Genomic DNA, 23,438 nt, shown 5'->3' with positions numbered 1-23,438 from the left:
TTTTTAATATTATCTTAATTAATAATATTGGTAGAGCAAAGAGCATTACAAAGAAAGGAAATGTGTAGGTCATGCTAAATCAAGGACTGCAAAAAACAGTGAAAAAATCCAGATAATCTGAGCAGTACAAAAAAAGAAAAAGTGAGATTAATTTTAGTAAGAGGCAACCACTCAGATGGTGGGAAATTACATGAACCTGAAAGTCAGTTTGTGAGCTATATTCCAACAAGTTTTTCTAAGATGGTCTAACCATGTGATGTAGGTGATCATTAAAGTTGCTGTCCATTCTGACTTTTCTTTGGATATCTTGATTCCTTGTCATGTCATCCTTTTTTTTTCTTTTTCTTGTGAAGTACTGCTATTTCTAACTGTATTAATACCATGTAACTGTATTGTTTTAATATCATGAAGATCATAATCAGTGCATCAGAGCTAAGTCTGCATAGTACTCAAGAGCTTATAAATCTGTGCTTGTGCTGAACATGTTTTGTAGTGTATTAAAGGCGGCAAGAGAATGTTGTCAATGTTTTAACTATCCTGTTTTGGGCAACTACAGTCTCCAGCTCTGTTAAAGTTTTTTGATGAATGGGAACTAAAAAGCATGTGGGTGTCATGTTTCAATTTCATAGGGAAGGTTACACAAAGCACCTGGAAAGAGGGGCTTAGAATGCGAATTACCCAGGCATAAGTGCTGGTGCTACTGCTATAATAGCTTTACAATTTTCTGTATTTCCAGGTTCAGTTGCTTGTGTCTAATCAAGATGTTGATAACTACAAGCAAATCAAGGCTGATCTTGATCAGCTACGTCTGACTGTAGAAAAATCAGAATTGTGGGTTGAAAAGAGCAGCAATTATGAGAGTGGAGAGGTGGGTGACAATCAAACCAAAGGAGGAGAAGAGCCAATAGAGGTGGGTTTAAAGCCTTTGCTGTTAGAATTGTTTAAGTATTGATTAATGAACAACTGCAAATTTGTGGTCTGTTAATCACAGCAGCAAAGTGAGACTGTGCAGGATTCTGGCTGAGCTTTAGGAATAGACAGAATAGGAAATAAAACCTCTTTTATCAATGTGTTTAATATTCTCTCCCACTGCTTTCAGCAACTGCATTCTTATGTCACAGAGCTGCCTTCCTTTCTGGGTAGTGAGCAAGCCACAGTATATGGCATCACTCCATGGCCAAAGAAGTAATCTAGGGATCACGTGTTGGCAGCTGTGTTGAGTTGCTGGAAGAAAGGAGTAGACAGTATCTGTTCCTGCAACTAGGGGAGAGGACCCAGAGTTTCAAACATCATGAGTAATTCCACTCTCCAAAAATAAGACTGACCTAAGAATATTGAGATTTTGTAGGTGAACTTTTCTTTTTTGACCCTTGTCATACTACACTCTTGAGATATATTGTGATTTGAGAATCCTTATTTCTTGGGACAGTGGTCCTGCTCTTTCTCTGATATAACTAAGCTGAATTTAGTGGTGTCAGAACTGGGGAGGAATCTGGACTTTATGAGCTTAAGTATGTGGGATTTCCTAGGTTCTTTACTCAAGCATAGCTCTGGTAGGAAAAAAAATGTTCCTTTATGTATTTAATGAATGGAAAAGGTAAGGGGGAAACAGGATACAGAATTGCAGCAGGATATTTACAAGGATTTTTAGCTATAATAACATTTTAAAAGTGTAAATAGATCCTTTTTATTCCTATGGGTAGTCCAAATAGCAAAGAAACTGCAGGAAGAGGGGACAGAACAATGTGCTTGAAAGAGAAGCACCTCTAAATGGGATATTTTCAGTGTTTTTTTTTGTCCCAGGAGGCATCTGTGGATCTGTATGGATTAGCTGTGCTTCAGTAGATGCACAATATTATCTCTGGCAGATCTGGAAGAGTACTGTATCAGAACAGTAATAAGTAATCTGCACAACTGGTTAGATCATCTGTTGGTAATTCCATGAGAACTGCGCCAGGTTACAATAGCTCAGAATCTTGTCCATTATTTTTTTCCCCTGTTAAATTATTCTTTAACAGTCAGGAAATGTTTTTACCTGGCAAAACTACTTTAGATAGTGAATACTCTCTTTGTGATCTTGTCGGATGTAAGAGGTGAGGTGCTAGTCATAATCTACAGTGTGTGAAGCAGGTGGCTGGCTTCAGACAGATAAACATCCCTGTGAGATCCCATGCTTTCTTGGAATGGATGCTGGGTATTCAGTACTGAACTGGATGAACCTCTAGGTCTTTAGGGAATATGCTTCATTTGCCTGTGCTTAATTTTTCCCAAACAACGTTAAAGTGCACACAAGGGCTTAAATTTACATTCCAGAACAGTCTTATGTTAAATCAAAGTTTCTGTCCTCACCAAAACATATTGCAAGATTGTCACAAGAGTTTTTAAAAATCAGATTTTTTTTTTTTTTTGCCCTTAGGCTTCTCAGTCTTTTGGGGTCATTGTTGCCACCTTTCTATGATAACCTGGGGGGCGAGGCTAGAGACCTACTTTTTTTCAGTTATATGACTCCAGACATGGGATTTGTAGAAAAAAAGGCCATGTTTTTCTAAGTAAAGTATCCAGAGTTCTCTGCAGGAAAAACGACAGATCTTACATCCATGCAGGATCATCTTGATAGGAACTGGAGATCAGAATTATAGGAGTGCTTGGAGTTAGGTCAGGCAAAAATTAGACACCATATAGGATTAGGAAGAAATGCTGAAACTGATCTCACATAACAGCCTTGCTTGAGAAGGGAAAAGCAGATAAAGCCTGTTTACTTGGTTATCTCTAGAAGGGGTGTTATGAGTCTGTACAGATACCATGGACTACGGAAAGCGTGGTCTTTATTGTCCTGTCACTGGAGGCTGCATTGGTGGTGTAGCACCAGAAACACAGGTCTGAGGAAGAGAAATAGACAGTCTCAGTGAAAGGACTTTCAGGTGAAGCTGGAATACAGTGCAGTGGCATTTATAGACCTTCTCATCTTCACCAGCCACTGAGAAAGTTCGGCAGGGTTTCAAGTGGTATAAATTTTCAGCACTCTTAAACGCCTGGTGGTCCCTTGCTCTCCTTCATTTCTGGTCTGTGGGAGTTTGCTTTGGTTCTGGGAATGTTTAAACAAACATCTCCTGAAACATCATATATAGGGTGAGTTTGTGAACTGAAACTTCTGAGAGTGCCCCTCATGCCCCTGATACTTAAATACATCTTGTGGAGGGCAAAACTCTGCCAGCGTTACATGACACTGCTTAGTGCCTTGCACAGCTGTCCTGCTGAGATAAGTGAGACTATTTCACTGGTGGGGAACTGCTTGGACTTAATGCTGGAATCTGGGCCTCCATTTGGGGGCTAGAAAGAAAGGATCCTAAGACTAATGCAACGTGATATCCTGGGAATTTTATGAATAGAGGAAGTCGTCTTTTTCAGAAAATATAATTTCCTAAAGGTGAGGTACTCAGATGAGAACCTTTCTCAGTGTGATCTCTATGACTGCCTGTCCCCTACAGAAAAGTGTGACAGAGAATGTCTATCATGGGGTGTAACGAGGCAGATATGCAACTGAGTGTCTCTGGTATCCCAGTGATGTGATTATCTCTTGATAACTACTACATCCCTGGCATACTCTTACGGGTTCAATAAACAGGTTTTTATTTTGTTAAGAGAAAGGATAGATTCAGCAGTTTAATGCTGATCAGCACTACCAGATAAGACATACAGTTCACATGGATTATAAAACTACTGTGATTGAGGAAGAATGCTGATAAAAGTAACAGGTAAATTAATCTTGGTTAACCCACAGTCCCAGAACAGAGAAGGGTGGTTAATTATAGCAAGGAGCCTGAAATATCTTCCAAAGTATTGATTCAAACAGCTAGAGAGAAGGCAGCACGCATACTAACAAACCTAAACAAATAAAAATCCACTGTTGTTGCATAGATCAACATGACCGCACTGAACAGCAGTGCTGACACTGTTATAAACAGCTTCCATGGCCAAGTTGTGCAGCTGTTCTCGCCCCACTGGAAATTAAGACCCGATGGGATTTATAGAACTCCTCATCTTCACCATCAGCTAAGAAAGTTCAGAGGGAGGTTTCAAAAGGTATAAACATTCAGATTGGTGTGCATGTGTGTGTTTTAGTATAATTCTCTTCTCTAAAACAGTAGGAAGTTTGAGGACACAATGAAACTCAGAAGTGCACCTGTTTGGTTCTTTTTTATGCTATTACACTGGTTTATATCCTTGTGGTTATACTGTGAGGCTGTCCTGAGATCTGCTACATTTTTTTCACATGCTTAATAATTTCAGCATCCAAAGTCCAATCTTTCAGTTCTTTGTGTTTCCAGCTAAGAAAGGCTTACCATAGCTGACAGCAGAAATAAACCCCAACACTGCCAGTATTCTAAGTTGGAGTATTTGTGTAGATGTTCTTCCGTGTTTTGATTGACATATGCATGGATAGGTGCGTGGGTGTTAGCAGTTACTTGCTAACTTGATTTCTCTTATTTATAATACCCAGCTGGGGCTTTTTAAGAGCTGAAGCCCAGACCATACGGCATCATGACCGGATGTTGCAGTTTAACATAAGGTTCTCATTTGTTTTAAATTCCTTTCCTGCATCATCCAGAGATAAGGACAGAGTGTCCTCTTCACTGTAATGGTTTGAGCCCAGAGGGCAGCTGAGCACCACACAGCCGCTCACTCACCCTTTACCCCTCAGGAATGGGAAGGAGAAAATAAAGCAAAAGGCTTAGGAATTGAGACAAGGACAATTGGAGGGATGACTCACCCGTTATGGTCATGGGCAAAAGGCAGACTTGTCAGGGGAAGAAAAAGAGCATCAATTTAATTGAAACAACAACACTTAACAGACAGAGAAGGACAGTGAGGAGTATCACCCCATCTTAAAAACACCTTCTCCCCACCCCTCCTTTCTTCCTGGGCTCAGCTTTGCTCCCAGTTTTCTACCTCAATTCCCAAGCGGTGCAGGGGGCAGGGGATGGGGGTTGCGGTCAGCCCTGTTGCTCCTTCCTCCTCAGGGGGAGGACTCCTCACACTCCTTCCCTGCTCCAGCATCAGGTCCCTCTCATGGGAGACAGTCCTCCACAAACTTTCTCTGACATGAGTCCTTCCCACAGGCTGCAGCTCTTCCCAAGCTGCTCCAGCCTGGGTCCCTCCCACCGGCTCGAGTCCTCTCAGCGCCGAACTACACCAGCGCAGCTGTCCCTCAGAGTCCTGGCCTTGTTCAGGCACAGCCACCTGCTCTGGTGCAGGCTCCTCCACGGGCTGCAGGTCGGCATCTGCTCCACCGGTGACCTCCATGGGCTGCAGGGGCACAGCCTGCCATCTTACCACGGGATACAGGGCGGGTCTCTGCTCTGGTACACCTCCCCCCCTTCCTCCTCCTTTCTTCCACTGACCTCGGTGTTCGCAGAGATGTCTCCCTCACAACTCCTCCGCACATCTCCCACTCCTCCTCTCAGGTTCCCCTTCTTAAATATGTTATCACAGAGGCACAGCCACCATTGCTAATTGACTCTGCCTTGGCCAGAGGTGGGTCCAACTTGGAACCGGGGGAGCTTCAAGAAGCTTCTCACAGGGGCCACCCCCTAGCCCCCTCCCCCCCCCACCAAAATCCCACCACACACACAAACCCAATACATTAATGGGAGGAACATCTCTAATTTCCACACACTACTTGTTCCTGTACTGCTGAGAACTCCACGCTACTTATCTCAACTACAGAGGACATCTTAAGCTCTTTCTCCAGACTTTTTAAAGTTCACATACACAGGCTTTGTAATCTTTCCAGTTGTATTACAGATTTTTGAAACAAGTGGTGTCTATTGAAATACACTTATGGTCCCTATTCTCATAGTATCTAAATTCCTTGGGACGTCTAGTCTGTGATATAGGAACATATTCTTTTTTAGAAAGATCAGAATCATGAAGACATAGAATAATTGCCTCAAATCAAGTTGGAAATTTGAAACAAAGGAAGAACTTGAATGTGAATCTTTTCACTCACTGGACCGGTGGATAAAGAATAAACGAGCCTTTATTATCTCTGTTATATCTGTTCCCTATGAGCTGCTGTAATACTTCTTCACTTGCTGTTATTACATGTAATTACTTGATGTTGAGGAAATTGCAATAGATCTCCACTTGTGTGTTCTTTGTTACAGGAGTCAAATATTTTGAGTCCAATACAGGATGGGATGAAAAAACCCCAGATAGATAGCAATAAAAGCAACAACTACAATATCGTTAAAGAGGTTGGTATATCTGCTAAGAATCTTGCTTGACATACCTGTTTGATAAGTAAATTTAGTAATGATTTTGAAAGAAGGTGTTTTTTGTTTGTGTGTGATATGACTGATTCTTTGCTTGCTTGCATGCTTATTTATTTCTTTATTTATTTATAGATTTTGATTCGACTCAGCAAACTTTGTATTCAGAATAAAAAATGTCGGAATCAACAGCAGCGATTGCTGAAAAATATGGGTGCTCACTTGGTAGTCTTGGACCTTCTGCAGATACCCTATGAAAAGGTTATTCTCATAATTTTAGTGGTAAAGAACATGAACTCAATAAAGGGAAAGGCCTCAAGAGGCCCAAGAATCAATGAGATTTTTTTAAATTCAATTCAAACTATGGTACAAACATGAAATGATGATGCCGTTTTCTACCTTAAGAATAATGGGTTTGGGCCTAAGTTTAAATATGACTGCCTGCATAGAACAGGTTTTGTGAAGAACTTAATGTTTACTGCCTCAGGTACCTGGATGTCACTGCGCTATCATCCCATTTTCATAGGCAAACCTTAGATCTGCAGTCACTTCACAGTAAGAAGTATTTATTTAATGGAGCTCCTGGCAGCGTATCTAAATTCCACTATTGAGAGCTATCATAGATACATAAGATGGACAAAAAGCTTTCAAGGAATAAGTCTGAAATAATTTCTTTGTTTCTGTGGTGGAAGCCTCTAACCTAGTTCCACTTGCAAGTTTTTCAGAAGATAATGTGATTTTGTACTGATTTAGTGGCACTGAACCTACAAATGAATGATCTAGATAGCCTTTTAAAGAGCACATCTTTCTAGATTTTACAGGAGGCATTGAGAGGAGGTAAAACCTCTTCTGGGCTACCTTTCCCTGAGTGTTACACACTAATGTTATGATACAGACATGGGGTTCAGCTGTCTTCAGTAAGATAGTGCTTGTCCATATAGGTGGTTCATCAAATTGTAGTTAGAATACTATATGAGAGGAACATGAATTGGGGATGAAACTAGACATATATTTGTGTGGGAGTATGTGTATGTACATACATATTCGTGTAGGTGTACACACACATGCACAACATACATCTGTTCCTATATGTAGCTATATAAAAGCCAAAGCTTTTCAAAAACTTAAGATCAATGCAGGCTAGAGAGCTTTTTTTGAAAATCAAGCCACCTAGCACTTTTTTAAACTAGGAAATTATAACCATGCATGAGGAAATCTTACTTTGAGTTTCTGCTCTTGCCTGTGACTCCCTATGGTCAAGTTGATTCAGGGTAAGGTACAGCCGCTAATGGACCCTGAAGGAAATTAGATCAGTTGCTTTTGCCAGAGGGGGAATTCCTACCCTATAAAGGCTCAGCAGAATTGATCTGTTCCTGGCTGAATTCACATTCTGCAGTTTTAACAAGTATGTTTAGGTATGCCCAGCTCATTTTGTTTGTCTTTTCTTTCTGCAGAGCGATGAAAAGATGAATGAAGTTATGAATCTAGCCCATACTTTTCTTCAGAATTTCTGTCGAGGAAATCCTCAGAATCAAGTTCTCCTCCACAAAAATCTCAACTTGTTCTTAACTCCAGGGGTAAGTATACCATTTTAACGAGAATTTTATAACTGCATGTAAATCTGGACTTGCTGAAATATGACAGTCCTAAATAAATAATTTCATTAAATTATACCTTCTCTTCTCTGTCCTTGTCTTTTCTCCCTTGTGGTTGCTCTTTATGTCATAGTTTTTAATGTTGCCATTTTTAAAGTGGAAAACAGTATTACCTGTGGGGTTTACTAGAAGTATCTATGAACATGTGTCACATCGCCACATCATGTTTAGCTTGACTCTGATCTTACTCATCCCAACTCACTCACAGATGGACCAGAAGTCAAGGTAGAAGATGCTGTGACTGCTGTCATGAAGCTTGTGTGACAGCAGAACCAGACCAATACATTTTTGTTGATGATGCTTCCATTTGATTCAACTAATCTAAAGTTTTATTTTTTATGAAATCATTGTCCTTACATTAAACCTCTTTGTCATGGTCCCTTTGTGTATGTGTGCATTTACAGTTATATAGAATGACAGCTTGCTCAGTGGCAGATCTACTGAGCAAAACATGCTTTTATTAGAAACAGTGTGAGTATTAGGATTGTAGACCCCTGGTCTACATTAAGAAGCATTTGTTCTGTTATTTTTTATCTATGCTTTTTTTGTGAAGTTAGTGAAAGGCACTGAGCTGACCACAGTGGGGACTAGCCCCCAGGCCCCATCCTATCCAGCACTGACACTTAACTCTGGTGCCAAGTATGGAGCCTGCTTGCACTTGCATTTCTGTTCTTTTGAAGTTGATCTTCTGATCATCCCAGTTAGGGTGTTTTTGTTCATACTGTGTAGCAAACTTGGTGTGGATTCCTTTCAGATGACACTAAACAGAAAGGTATACTCTAGGAGCACACCTGACTCTCATGAGCCTTTAGTCCAAGGGACCAAACTAGAGCAAGTATGAAGCAAAAGCCCCAAGAATGCATAAAGTCAGGGTGCTGGGTCCTCAGCAGCATCCCTTTCTTGCTACTGATCTGTTCCTCTTTTACTGTGCTACTCACTGATAGAAAGATAGCCTTAGGCTCCCTCTGTAGTTAGTGTGGAAAGAGATGTTCTCTCAGAGAGCGATCAGACTGCATGTGCAATCATATGCCTGCTAGAAATGCCTGCCTCTGTCAACCACAGAGGGAGTCAGAGGTAGCTAATCATCTTATTTGGTTGACTCAATGCAAAGTTTGATGATGAGTGGGATGAACGTGGTCTCAGTTGTCTTATATATCAAAGTCCCTATAGAGTGCTCTAGCAGTGTAGTGTGTGTGTGTGTCTTCACCTTCCACATGGGCACAGATTCTGTTTATGCCCACTTTAGGCCCTAAGGTCACTGCTTAATCACTGGGCTGGTATACATAGGACTTTTCCAGTTTCCCTTTACCAATGTGCCTTTCTCTAGTCTAGAGTCCTATGAATCTTTCAATCTCAAACCAAATCTGCTCTTCTTATAAGGCTGTTTTGGTTTTAATCTGTTTAGCTCCTGGAAGCTGAAAGCATGCGGCACATCTTCATGAATAATTACCTTCTGTGTAATGAAATTAGTGAAAGAGTGGTGCAGCACTTTGTTCACTGCATAGAGACTCATGGCCGTCATGTGGAGTACCTGCGTTTCCTGCAGACCATTGTGAAAGCAGATGGCAAATATGTGAAAAAATGCCAGGACATGGTAATGACAGAGGTAAGTGAAGGGTTCATATGTTAATCACTTGTGTGATGTCTTTTTCACACAGTAGTATTTTGAGGTCGCTTTTTCTGCTCTTATACCAACGAGATACTATGGCATCATAGCTTTAGAATTTTAAACAGTACCACAAATAATGAATATTTTAGCAGACGTTTTGGGGAGTTTAATCTAATTTTGTAAGGCCATCTGTATCTACTAGAAAGAAAACATGAGTGTTAGCATGGTGATACAGAGATGTCTATTTGTAGATTATGTAGCATGGAAATCTCAGAGTTACATAAACCTTCATTTTCCTGTACTGCAATTTAGGATCCCATCTACTCACCCAACTTGCTATATTGGGGCATGGTTTTGCCATATAAGAAGCTCTTACCTCTATGGATTTGTCTAAATAGTGTTGTAGACCATTTTTTAGTATGTAACCATGTAACAATTCTAGGTACTAGTTTCTGCTTTTGTTTCTTTTGTTCCAGAGTATTTCTGTGAGAGTTAGTAGAGCTACTCTAGCTTTAACTAGCTAGATTTGGAGTCTGACCCAGTAAATTCCACAGAGTGGTTTGTGGACAAATCTTTATGCCAATAAAGTTACTAGGAAAATACTTAATTGACTTCTCTGCAATTAGGATTTGATATATAGTGTGCATGATAAATGAAGTATTCAACTTGCAGACACTAGTGCATTTAACTGTAATTATGTTAAGAGCTCAGTGAGATTAATAAGTGGGTAAAGCTGAATACGGTGAAAAGTCCGGGTAAGAGCAGAGTCCAAGGAACATTCTTCTTTACTTTACAAAGTGCATTTTTTTTTGTTTTTTTTGAAGAGACATCTTCACAAAGAAAACAGAGATAAGCTCTGGTTGTGTTATAAACATAACTGAACCCTGCTGAAATTTTGTTCTACAGCAACAAAGAAGAAAAACTTCTAATTAAGAAAATAAAGCTTCAGCCTACATGGATAACCTTTAATGGAATCCACCTCAACCTTTTCAATTTGACTGAAGTGTTTTAACATGCAATGTCAATTACAAGCCTTTGATTTACATAATTCAAACAGTTCTTGTGCCTTTGTGCTTTTAGATTTTTCCCCTTCCACCACAGCTTCTTGTAGGTTTTTACTTTCTCATCAAACAAAATTTTTAGATTTTTCTCAATTTAAATACATTTGTTACTGACCTATAATAGCACAAAGATAAATTGCCATATTACATTTTCAAGCTGTCTGCATGATGAAAATTGAAATGAACTTGGATGTGACATTTACATCATGAGTCCTGCAGAAATTTGCTGGGGGGGAGTGTATACCCCTATTTGATGAAAGAGGGTAAGATGATGATCTGTTTTAAAAAGCATAGGAAATTGCAGATAAGTAATTATGATTTGTTAGAAAAGGATGCTAATAGTGAAATTTGAATGGCACTTGCATGGCAATCCAGTATAAAGGAAAGAGTGTATCCAAATGGTTGGAACTTGCCATGGAGCCAGGACAGTTTCTCAGTGTACTCTGGGACCTTAAACAAGTGGTGTAACTTTTCTGTGCTGTCAGATGGGGCATGTAAACAATTTACCACAAGACAAAACAGAGTATGAGTGTGCAGCATGCCTCAGCTACTCCTGTGTTTTCTTTTACCCACAGGTAGTATATTGTAGTTTTTCCTGTTTATTGGGAGTGAGGGATAAACTGATCATATTTACGTCTTTTAGAAAGTGCATATAGATGAAGGAGCACCATTGTGAAAGTGTACTTTCATAAAATCAAACATTCCCAATCTGTCTTATTCACTTGTTCTCATATCCTTGGCCCCATGTCTGTAGAGTGCTAGTAATGATATTTACCGACCTGAAAGGTTCTTTAGGGCACTTTCTCTCATTACAAACATGCTTTGAGGTTCCTGGAAGAACAGAGCCTATCAATGCAAACATCATTACAAAAGGGAAAGCAGAATTTACTTTTGAACCAGATCAATGTGGCAACAGAGTTTTTTGTTATCTATAGTGTTCTGGAGTGATACATTGCAGAACGTCAACAGCTGCTCTGATATTGACCAACCTTCATTAACTTCCATAGAGTTCTTAACTTGTTGAAAATGTACTTTAGTGGAAGAAAATGCTGCTGAGGTTTTTTGTGGTTGGTTTTTTTTTTTTTTTTTCCATCACTGAGCTCATGATGCTCAGTGAGAACTTTAGCTAACACTGGATACTTCTCTTCTTTTTCTGCTTTTAAAGGAACATAATTTTCTCTGGGTCAGTATTTGGACACCCTTCACAAATCACATTTAAGAGTGGATAACTTGGGGAAAGTTGAATAACATCTTCTGCCCTTGCATTTACAATGATTACCTTGTCCCCCTTTGCTCTTCTTGTGCAGATGCAACATCATCTGCTTCGGTTTGTCAGTATGTCGCAAGCACGCCATGCAGCATCATGTTTCACAAGTTCACTATCTCCTGGTATTTCTTCCTCATTCATCAGCGATAGGTACATGAAAGGATGAGGGGTTAGTTTGACTTGATATGATAAAATATCAAGCAATACTGGTACAGATTAGGTCTGGATTTGACATAAGAGTGTAACTTTGGGGGAATCTGGAAAGAGTTGTCTTCCCTCTCCTCTGTGGAAAATGTACACAAGTGGAAAATAACTAGGAAAGTGGTGAACAACTTAATAAAAAGTGACAGAGCATGTACGTTCCCAAAGGGCTCAGTGTAGATCTTTAAAATTATTTTGTATGTGAAATGTCCTAAAAGCATAGTATTCCAGACATCAGTATTAAAAAGTTAGGTCAATTTTCCAACATTTTGAATGCTCATATTTCCCCCCCCCTTTTTTTGGCCATTCAGTGCAATGAAATTAATGGTATCTGGGTTCTTTCCCAAGCACTTGTCCCTTTAAAAACTTTTTTTCTGTACTGTGGATTGTCCAGAAAATGTCTATTTTGAAAAGTCATGAGTGGAAACATTTTAGAAACTCAAAGATAAATGAGAAGTAGAAATTGCAGGAAAGACTGAATTCACAATTCACTCTATCCAATTGTCAAAGTAAAAATAAGCAAGAAACAGGGAAAACACTATCAGAAAAGTTGTAAAATCAAAATTTGAAATGTTGAAACCCTGGAAAATAATGAAATGTTTCTTGACTTTTCATTCTGGGAGACTAATTTTCATTCCTGCTCTTGTTGCTTTCCTATTTCTCAAAGCTCCACCAACCTTTATTTCTACCCTTGAATTCAATAAGCTAGGATTTCATGTCACATATAGACTTGGATGTGTCAAGTGCCTTATTCACAAAATATGTACAACTGTAGTGCTGCCAAGGTATATTCTGTACTAGGAAGGGTTTATGGGAACTTATTTTCACCTGCACTGAGGATGCATTAGGCTTAAAATGAAAGTGATGGAGGGAGAACAGGACTACTGTCCTGTTCCAGCTCCACTCAAGCTCACAGAGCAGTGCTGATAGTATATTCAATGTATTGGGGGTTCAAAAGGGGGTTAGAGCAAAACTTTTCTGTGAGATCCGCTGAGATGAGGCTGCCAGCATCCACCTTCTCTGTGGATCCTCTTGAGATGAGCAACGCACTTGTAGCAAAATCAAGTATTTATCACAATCACCAGTTTTCTGTTAAATGGAAGTGCTGGCATGACAATGACAATGTCAAGACCCACCTGCCAAATTTGCATAGGTTGGGAGGAATCGTCTTTTGTTTCCGATACTGAGCAAGGGCAGAGAAGAGGTTGGTTAAATTCTGGGTGAGCCACAGGCTTTCTGTGTGAGGTAGCACAGAAGATTTAATCTCTCTGCACCTCAAGTCCCTATCTATAAAACAGGGATAATAATGCATCCTGGCCTTACAATAGGAGGTGAGGGTAATTAATTAACTTAAAACAAACGTTGAGATGGTAGGAATAACAAGGATGGCATACTGTCTTAGGTAAGCACAGAGCTACATAGAAATTAAACTTCAAATTCACCTTGCATTAGCTCGCTGCTTGGTGAGTTATTCCAGATTTGTGCTTACATAGATAAGAACAGAAGTTTGCCTTGGATATTATTTTGACATGTGCATTTGGTAAACCAAAGCAGAGTAATTTTTTTTTTTCACTAGACAGTCTTTGCATACTTAAAGGCAGAACAAAATAAGAAGTTAAGAACATCATAGGATCATAGAATCATTTAGGAAAAGACCTTGAGTCCAAAATGACTGCAGTTCAGGGTGCTTAAAATTTGCAATATCTTTTTCAGCTGATAAATGGTGGTGAAGATGTGTTGATATTCTACAACGACAGAGCATCATTTCCAGTCCTACTCCAAATGATGTGTTCAGAGCGAGATCGAGCAGACGAGAGTGGACCCTTAGCGTATCACATCACTCTAGTGGAATTGCTAGCAGCTTGTACAGAAGGAAAGAATGTTTACACAGAGATCAAGTGCAATTCACTCCTGCCACTGGATGATATAGTGAGAGTAGTGACCCATGACGATTGCATACCTGAGGTAAGATTCACTGAATGAGGAAGCCAATTTATCATTTTTAGAAAATCAGAAAATGTTTTGTTGTTTATAATATGCTGACAAGTTGAGTATTTGCACAGAAAACAGGCTGGAAACAGGTGGTGTTTGTTAAGGTGAATAAGTGAGAAAGGATAGCCAGTATTTTCTTAAATCCTTATGCTTCGATTGTCAGCTTTTTGGGGCAGACACCTTGTTTTGTTTTTGTGATTTGTCCAGCCACTATTAGAGTTTAATGCTCTGATAACTTCTGGCTGTAGCTGTGAAGACTCAGCCAAGTGGTTGGTCAAGCCAATGTTTCGCCGCTACCTGAATTTGTTGGAAATGATGGGCAGCATTCTAGCCCATCATGGGAGTTTTGGGTGAAGTCTCGTTTTACTAAATTCAATTGCAGTCCAGCAAATGTTTTTATTCACTGCATATCAAGGCCCAATTCTGCAGTTACTATTTGTCATGCTTCAGTAGGACTGTGATACCTCATGCTGATCAGAAGGGGAATGTTTATTTGCACCAAACCTGATGTGATGAAAAGAAATCTTTTCACACAATCTTTGTAAGGAGCTTGCTCTTGCACTGTGTATTGGTCAGAGGGATTTCTGCAGGCAATCTGGTGGAAAAATGTAGCTCCTATCAACAGAACTGGGACCTACAGGAGTAGACTGTGAAAAAGTCCCCTTGTGATCAACTGATTCTTTTCTTAAAAAGAAAAAAGTTTGCTCAGAAGTTCCTCCTAACATTAATTTCAATAGATGCTAATTTAAAAAAGCCCAAACAAATGAAACCTAGCAGTCTGACATGAATTTTCTCCTGACTTCATTAAACATATGGAACTATCTCCTCTCCTTTGACTGTGACAAGAAGTTTTCAATGTATCTGCATATGTTTATGTTTAATCTATACATTTCAGGCACTGAGTATCCATTTTTATGATGTGCACATGCAGACTTGTAATGCAGGAGAGGAGTGAGACTGCAGTCCTCCTGTTAAGCCTTGTGCTGCTGTTACTGCAGTCCCAGCACAGCACAACCTTTCTCTTCCATTTAGATCTGAGTTACACCCATCCCAAATGCAAGTGTTGCATTATGATTATGGGAATGTAGAGATTGTAGTCTCAGCTCTGCTAAAGACATGTTTTCTTTTCAAATTTGGCAAGTCTGTCACAAGCAAGTCTACCGGCAAGTGCAGGGATGTCCTGCATTTTGACAGGTCCTGGCTTTGGAGCTAGGCCCTTGTAGTCTTAATATAATTTAAATAGCAGATTTATTATTGATTTGTTTTGTGGGGGTTTTGTTGTTAGAGTAAGAATGTTTACAAAATCTTTCAATTTTTCTTCATGTGATCTTTCAGTAAGTACATTAATATATTTGTTGCCATGCTTCTCCTTAAGTCTTCAGAACAGAATATATGCGTTATTCCTGTTATTACGGTTTGTTAGTACTTGAAGGATCATCTTTATTGTTCAGTATTTTTGCAGATATAAAACGTTATGTTAATGGTTTTTACTGTACCATTTCTTATTGTGGTTTTGCTATTCCTGCAGGTGAAAATTGCCTATGTTAATTTTGTTAACCACTGTTATGTGGACACTGAAGTGGAAATGAAAGAAATCTATGCCAGTAACCATATTTGGAAGTTATTTGAGAACTTCCTTGTTGATATGGCAAGGGTAAGCTTCATGAGACATTAAATATTACAGTATAGTCATGGGTGGCAACTGAACGGGTAATAACTTTTTTTGGTGAACTTTTATTTTTTTTTCAAAGCTGACAATAGAATGGGTGTGGGTTTTGTAGCTTTTTTTTAACAGTCAGTCATTTCTATGTTATTTATCATCATTTAACCTGCTACTTTCTAGCAGTCTTCTCTTTCTAAAAGGGCATGTTGGAACCCATGTTCCTTCCTCTTTCCTTCCAGAAAAATAAATTGGATGCATGTACAGGGTCGAGAGTCTGTGTACGTCTTCTGGGAGCATGTGTTACATGACATTATGGTGGTGACTAAAAAAACCCCACATCTGTAATCTTCTCACCACTGATGTGAAAGGCAGGTCTTTCTATGGTCTTTCAGAATACTAATTCATATCTAAACTATAGGCTGCAAGGTGATGAGGCACAGTTAGTACTGTAGGTATTCAATTCCTGTGGACCCTAGTGAGCTTTGTGGTGTCATTACTTGTTGAATTAAATTTCAAGTCAGAAGCTTCCACTCCCTGGTATTTTGGGAGGCAGAAGAGGAGGGAAATCTTATGACTTCCAGAAGGATAAAATACAATAGTAGAGCCATGAGGGGAAGCTAGTGTGACATAATGATTACAGCTTACATTACATATCCTTTTCTGGGAGGTTAATGCTTTTTTCAAGAGCCTAATGTTAACACTAACTAATGGAGTTGCTCTTTCTGCTCAGGAAGTAGGAGCACAGGTTTTTGGTGGCTGGTGGACTGTATTTGATCCTTGGTGCCGGACAGTATTTTGGGAATGTTCTATAGAGCATGTTGTTGTAGTGCATGCCTATCTTTTCCCAGTCCATGGTCCATTACATTTTATAATCCTTAAGTTCTCACTTCTTGCATTCTTCATTTTGTTGCAATAAAGAAAAATAAGGTAAAAGAATCTCAATTAAGTCCTGCAGCAGACATTTACCCCAAAGTAATAGTGTGCCACAAAATAATTTCTTTGAAACTGATTGGGAAAAAATACCACGAATTATGGCCAAAAGAAGAATGATTGTAAAGACTTGTGCTGTATGATAGACACTGGGACCTGTTCATTTCTCTCTGAAACAGAAAACTTATAAATGGTTGGGGTTTTTTTCTTTTTTTTTTTTTTCCCCCCCCTGTAAACAGGTTAAGACAGGGATTTTTGTGCTCTGTTTTTGGTAGTAGCCATTTTCAGCAGTAATGAGACTCTTTTCCTGCTCTTTGTCTTGTCTCTGTGGTCATGTTCTAACAGTGAAAGCCCTTCTGGACAAACCAAGCTTGTTTGAAAATTAAGATGAGAAACCTCCTTGGAAGGGGATTCTGATTTTTAACCTTGCTGTTTTTACCCCAAGAAGTGTTTTCTCCTGTTTAATTCCATTTCTGGGTTGCCCTTTCCTGATGTGTCCTGGTGCTGATCCTCCAAAAAGACTATCCTCCCTAGCCCTTGAACGTGACCTATTTTCTCTGCCCTTGGGCTAGAAGGAGACACATAGAAAGAAGGCTCCATAGTTGCTTTCATGAGCCTGCAGACAAACTGCATGGTGCCAAATGATGTAGAGTTGTCCTGATGCTAGTGACCACTGAACTTGTTTTCACATACCCTTTGCATAAGAGAAATTAGACACCAGGTCTTCAAAGGTGAAGAGTGAGTGTATCAGTAATGCTGTATTTTGTGTGTGTATGGTGTTGGCATCAAATGGCAAAATGCAGGTTTATTTTGCTGTCCTGCAAAGTCCTCAGGGCAGATGCCTAATCCTTTTAATTTCTCAGTTAACAGCTAAAAACTAAAATCATGTCAGAAGTGCTCTGGCCTGTCCTGCTCTTCAGCTAGGTCCCCGTGGGTAGCCACATCTTCCAGGTTGCTGACTATTTGTTCAGGTTTGGTTTTCTGGGGCCCAGACAGAGCCTGTGTGTTATAAACACATCAGTGTTACATAGCTATCAGGACAGTTAGAATGCTGTCAGCCTCATGAAAGATGTTACAATAGCTTTCAAAGCATTTAGAAAAAGAGCCCTTTGATCCTCTGTGTTCCATTGAGCTAAAAGGGATGCTTTTGCATGGGGGAAGGGGAAATGTTTTTCTTTTAGCTGCTACAAATGCCTGTCACTGGGTGAGTTTGTGAGCTTCGAGTCCGAGTCTGTTATTAGAGAGCACTAAGGTGAAACGTGGAGAGTGTTATTCTCAGGTTGGATTCCTTCCTTTTTTATAAAAAAAAGTATCCAATTTTTTTAATCTGTTTCTGGATTGAGGAAGGAAATATTTAGTCCCCAACTGTCATTCTCTTTCAACAATGTGGTACATTGCAAAGCAGACATGAGGCGGATTCATGTATAAATTCCGTTTGCCAAAAGCAGTTGCTCTCTCAAAGGCGCCCTGTTTCTACAGTTTCTGCCAACCTACCTTCTCCCATGTATGACTTAAAATGTTGCACTAAGCAAAGTAGGTGCTGCTGAGGGAAAGGCTTCCCTTTCCTGTGTGTGGCCCAGCTATAGTCTGAGCAGGATTAAAGAAGGAGCCAGGATCTGACAGCTGTAAAGTCATCCTGGCTTTCTCTGAAGAATTTTTGAAGTATTATTTATGTGAGTTTTGGTCCCAAAGCCTCTTAAGGGGTTTTTAAACACTGCTTTCTCAATCCTCATCTCCATTTCATGCATTTCAGGTTTTTTCTTCCACGGGGAAACATCTTTCAGTCCCCAAAGGGCAGAGGGATAAGAACAAATGAGAGGATTTATGAATTCCTTTTGCACTGGGAATTTTTCAGACTGGTGTTGGAGCAGAGTGGCATCTCCACATATGGCTCTGCTTTTCAGGCAAACGAAGGGGAAAGCTTAAAAGCGTTTTGGAATTTAGTTTTGGTGATTTCTGAATTCACCATGCTAGCACTGCACTGCTCCCTGTCTTCCCATTGGGATCACAAGTGCTGAGCCTCAGAGCTACTGGTTCCAGCCAAAATTGGCATGCAGATTAATTAAAAGCAGAAGAACTTCAAGAGGTTTTTAGTTCTGTGATTTTTTTTTTTTTTTAAAAAAAGTTTTGGTTATTAAGTGAATCTGTTACCTCCATGAGGACTGGGGGTGGTGGTGCTGTCATACTTTTCCCGAAACTGAAGGGCTGAAGAGTTTGCTATTTCAGTTTAGCCACTGTTGCTTCTCTGACCAAAATCCTTCCTTTCCCAGGGTGATAAAAAATGCAATACGTGGGGGCATGACTTGTTTATCTGACACATTTTAGAAAAGCACACAAGCCAAGCTCTTCAAGACGCCTCATTTCTCTAGATCTCAAGTTATCTTTGGGTATTCCTCTGCCTACCATATGATATGCTTGTGTGTTACACTCAAAATGCTTTTGTGTTCCCATGAGCTGAACTTGGGTGCTTTTGGATGTAATGTCAGTAACCTTCCTTAAAACACTCCTGGTGAAATTGCTGTCTTGTAGTGTTCAAGGGTGACAGTGGCAGTGTTTAATTAGAGAGCACGTTTGCCCTGTATGAAATTCAGATTATCTTTCTGCTTCTGTCACCAACTTTTCTCTGTGACCTTAAGCTTCTCTGGACTTCAGTTCCCCATCCATAGAGTGAGGTAATGGTAAGTATGTACCACTCAGGTTAAATGCTCAGATAGTAATGAGAAGGTTACCCCTGAAGTCTATATACAAAATAAATTCTGCTTTCACATAGGTTCCCTAAAACATTATAGTAGTCTGTGCCTTGCATAGGTGAAAGAGAGAACAGTTTTGCTTTTCATTTCTTGTTAAACATGACTAGAACTTCCTATTTTAAAGGCTGTCGAAGAGGTAGTGTGACTGTAGTCTGTACTCCTTATTTGTCCAGTCTTGCCTTTCTTACCATGTTTGGCTCTCTGTAGACTCCTTTTAGTGCTGTTTACACTGACATGTGCAAATTCAACATGACTCTGTGTAGATGTTCACAAATGTTGAAAAGAAATTAAATACTGAAAGATGCATTCCACCCCAGTGATTTTTTCCTTTCTTTAAGCATGACATCTTTATGCAGCAACAAACTTTTAGTGTTTTACCAAAGGGTGTCTTCAGGAATCTTTTGTACAAATCTTCCCACATCCTCCCACCATTTAATCATCCTTCTGCGTTCCAGAGTTGTCCCAGTACTATCCATTCTCTTTTTTCATTGTTTTTAGCTTGTCTTTCGTATTTTCCCCATGTTGCTTTTCTAAGTAATGCTGCTTGTTTTACAGTTTACAATCCTAAAAGCTCTTGGTATTGACTATGCTATTTCCTTTTTTTCCCTCTCTTTTTTAAACATTTTACCTGCAAATGAGGTTCACCTTTGCCACCCATTTGTGGTGATTGATTGTAGAGAGAAGCTAAATGTTACATGAAATCTTTCTAACCTAAGGTGTTTATGTGTCATCTGTCTCTAAAGCCTCTTCCAACCAGCCCGAGGAAAGGCCCATTCTCTTCTTGAATCTGTCTAAGTGTGTAAGTGGCATGCAATGTGCTGATTTAGGGGGATCTTTTTTCACGGTGTGGGAAAAAATAGCCAACCAGGAAGAGCTAGTTCAGGAGAGAAGGGTATTCAGAAGACAACATGGACCTCCAAGAAGAAAGATAAGATATCACAAATAGAGCTTGAACCCTAAGATAGTTATCTCTGACAGATTTTATATACATATCATTTGGTTTTGTATTAACAAGAAATATTACATGGGTTGTAATAAATACAAAATTATAAAGCTTGCTTATTTATAAGAACTAAATCTCATTGTTTCCTCCTTCTTCCCTGTAGGTTTGTAACACAACCATGGATCGCAAACATGCAGACACATCTCTGGAGAAGTATGTCACTGAGCCTGTGATGAACATTGTGAGTGGCTTCTTCAATTCACCATTTTCAGATAACAGCACCAGCCTCCAGGTAACAAAAAGAGACACAGACAAATATGTAATTCAGACTGTTAATGAGATACCTTCTGCTACCCAGATAGGAATGCTGTATCTTTACATCCTTCTTTAATTTCTCTGTCCCCTCTCATGCCACTGGCTAGCAGCTTAATTCCTCCTTAAAACAGTTACTCTTAATTTTTATCACTTACAGCTCTGAACCAGTAGACAGCTCAGTATGGTCAGATTTACTCTAGGCTCTTGTGAATTCATTGGAGGGAGTATCCTTGCAGAATAATGGTCTATTTTTGTATTCGTATGAGAAAAATGCTGTGTCCTATGACAAAAGGGACACATACCTGAGAACTGGGAAGACGCCGCTGTCCTTCTGCTCTGTACTGTGTTTGCTTGATATCAGTGGTGATCTGAGGAAAAATTGCATGGTTTGGCCTTTTTAGAGGTGAAGCACTGATTTCTGTTCCCTCCAGTCCTGAAGAGCAAAGATAATTTTATGGAGTTCTAACTTGAGTCTACAAGCTAAAAACCCCTTGCATGTGGTTTACATTGTGTCAAACCCTAAGGCAGTTGCCAGGAGATCCTAAAGGGTAAAATTCCATGTTTATCTTCTTGTTTTCAGACACACCAGCCTGTTTTTATTCAGCTGCTGCAGTCTGCTTTTAGAATTTACAACTGTACCTGGCCAAACCCAACGCAGAAAGCCTCAGTGGAGTCATGTATCAAGACTTTGGCTGAAGTGGGTAGGTGCCAGCTTTTACTTTCATTGTTGTTCTCGGTGTTTTAAGATCAGACTTACATGATGTTGAACAGTTTTCAATTTGACTTACCATCCTGAAATTGTGACAGTGGTGATTTCAGAAATCTCACTTTTTGAGGCTAAATTCTTCCTCCTTTTATAACCCATTAAAATCTGTCCCATCAAATAGGGTTGTTAGGTGAAACCTGTAGGTCAGAGAGATTAGTTTGCTAAGTGAGCAGTGATTGAACTTTACCACAAGCAAGTTATGATATTAAAATACAACATAAACTATGAGAAAACCTGGGCTTTTCTAGTCGTGCTGGGCTAAATTTGCAGAAGCTGTTGTAAGCAGTGACGCATAGCAATTGTGCACTGGAGAACTCCCATCATTTTCCCCCTCAGTTCCTGTGGGATGCATTCATTACTGTCAGTCACAGTCCTGGGCTTGTTCAGGTTTTGTCCCATCAGGGAGTTGGCGATGGAAACCACAATTGTACCACTCCATATCTTCTCTGCTTACTCCTCACCATCAGGCCCGCGCATTTACTGGTGTTACACAGTCAGCCTTGTCAGGGGAATATTGCCTTGCACTGGCACTGAAAGCAGTGCTTGGTCCTTAGGGCAGCTAATAAGTTACATGTTTTCAAATAAATTCAAATACCGTGTTAAAGTGGAAGATAAATTCTTATCCTAGAATAAAAAAGATTCTTCACCAGTACATAGCTAAGACTGGCAAAAGTTCATTCTTAAGTTAAATTTCTGTGAATACAATTTTAAAGTCTTCTGCCATGACAGAAAAAAGGATTATTCAATACAGTTTCTAAAAGTCAGTCATTCTGATTACTTGTAGAATAAGGGTCTGCTCAGATTGAATGAAAACTGCGTAGAGGCAATGATATATAGAAACTGGCTAAATTCTATTGTTGATGCGTTTAATAAATAATGATAAAACGATATGAGAGGGTCCCTTAACCATCTGCAGCATCTGTGGCATTGTAACAATCAACTCTAAATTTAGATTTTGGAATAGCTTTACAGGAGTATCATTTAACATTTTAGCCGAAATATCTCATTAACTTTGTGTGAATGACAATAAGCAGTTACCTGAAAACTTAGCAACCTTCAATTGTTTTATTTGTTGTGCAAATGATTTAATTACGAGTCCGTCTGGCAAGACAACTTTGGAAGTTGAAGACATTTTATTTCCTTTATGCTGCAGCTACTACAGTCTCAAATAAAGCTCTAGCCCTATAAATCCTTGTCTATGTGTTTAACACTTACATCCCTGCTCTTCTCTGGCAGTTCTGGGAAGAATCATCAATAAATTACTTCCTTTGGGAGTCTGGGAAAAGGGGGAAGAAGTAGGGCAGATGAGAGTTTTTTTGAGACCGAGCATGCCCTATTTGTGCTTCTAGACAGCTCGGTGTCTTCATTTCTGTAGAGCTACACCTGAAACCCCAAATTCACAGAGAGGTTGCTGTGTTATCTCACTGAGATGAGGGTATTTGGAGACACCCGAGCATTGTGCTGAGACAGCCAAGCTGCACTCATCCCCACAGCAGCCTGACAGGGAACGCATGGGTCACCTTAACAGGCTGGCAGATCCATCTTCTTGACCAGATGCACCAGCATGTGAAAGGGTTGGTGGTCGTTGGTAGGTAGTCTTCTGTGTGCCTCTCATTCCTGAGGGAGCCAAGGGCAAAGCCTGAATGAAGGTGTGGCTGTCTGGAGTTTTCTTCAGATATGTGACCTTGTTCCCTATTTAGTGAATTTAATTTCTACCTCCGCTGTAGTCTTTTCTCTCATTCCTTTTTCTGGTTTATGGAGATGGTTTACAGTTGGGTTTTTTTTATAAGTATGCTCTTGTGCTGCCCTGTGGGTCCAACCTTCTTGCTGCTCTGGCCTTCCACCCATGGGACCCCAGCTGTGCCTTGGGCACTCTCAGGCATGGCAGAGCGATGCCTAGCTGCTGGTGAAGGGCATTGCCCCGTGTCTTCTGCTGGGACTTCCCTGCAGCGTCAGCAGGGCAGGGAGGCTGTGCATTGCCTGGGGGTGCCTCACGTTAGCATGCACATGGCGG

The 23,438-nt window shown here is 39.9% G+C and overlaps 1 protein-coding gene across 5 annotated transcripts in view; it reads left to right on the top strand.

Annotated features, from left to right (window-relative positions):
• Nucleotides 1-23,438, top strand: part of ITPR2 (inositol 1,4,5-trisphosphate receptor type 2) — a 289,774-nt gene that overhangs the window by 120,817 nt on the left and 145,519 nt on the right. For all 5 annotated transcript variants that reach the window (XM_074826452.1, XM_074826451.1, XM_074826450.1 and 2 more), the window contains 9 exons: nt 737-910; nt 6,168-6,257; nt 6,408-6,533; nt 7,727-7,849; nt 9,333-9,533; nt 13,779-14,030; nt 15,586-15,711; nt 20,507-20,635; nt 21,239-21,359. In XM_074826452.1, coding sequence (XP_074682553.1) covers nt 737-910; nt 6,168-6,257; nt 6,408-6,533; nt 7,727-7,849; nt 9,333-9,533; nt 13,779-14,030; nt 15,586-15,711; nt 20,507-20,635; nt 21,239-21,359 — 1,342 coding nt within the window. The remainder of the gene's footprint in view (nt 1-736; nt 911-6,167; nt 6,258-6,407; nt 6,534-7,726; nt 7,850-9,332; nt 9,534-13,778; nt 14,031-15,585; nt 15,712-20,506; nt 20,636-21,238; nt 21,360-23,438) is intronic.

This window comes from Strix aluco, chromosome 5 (genome assembly GCF_031877795.1).
Source record: "Strix aluco isolate bStrAlu1 chromosome 5, bStrAlu1.hap1, whole genome shotgun sequence".
Classification (NCBI taxonomy): domain Eukaryota; kingdom Metazoa; phylum Chordata; class Aves; order Strigiformes; family Strigidae; genus Strix; species Strix aluco.
Note: the sequence above shows the minus strand (reverse complement) of the source record. Positions and strands in the feature narration are given on the sequence as shown.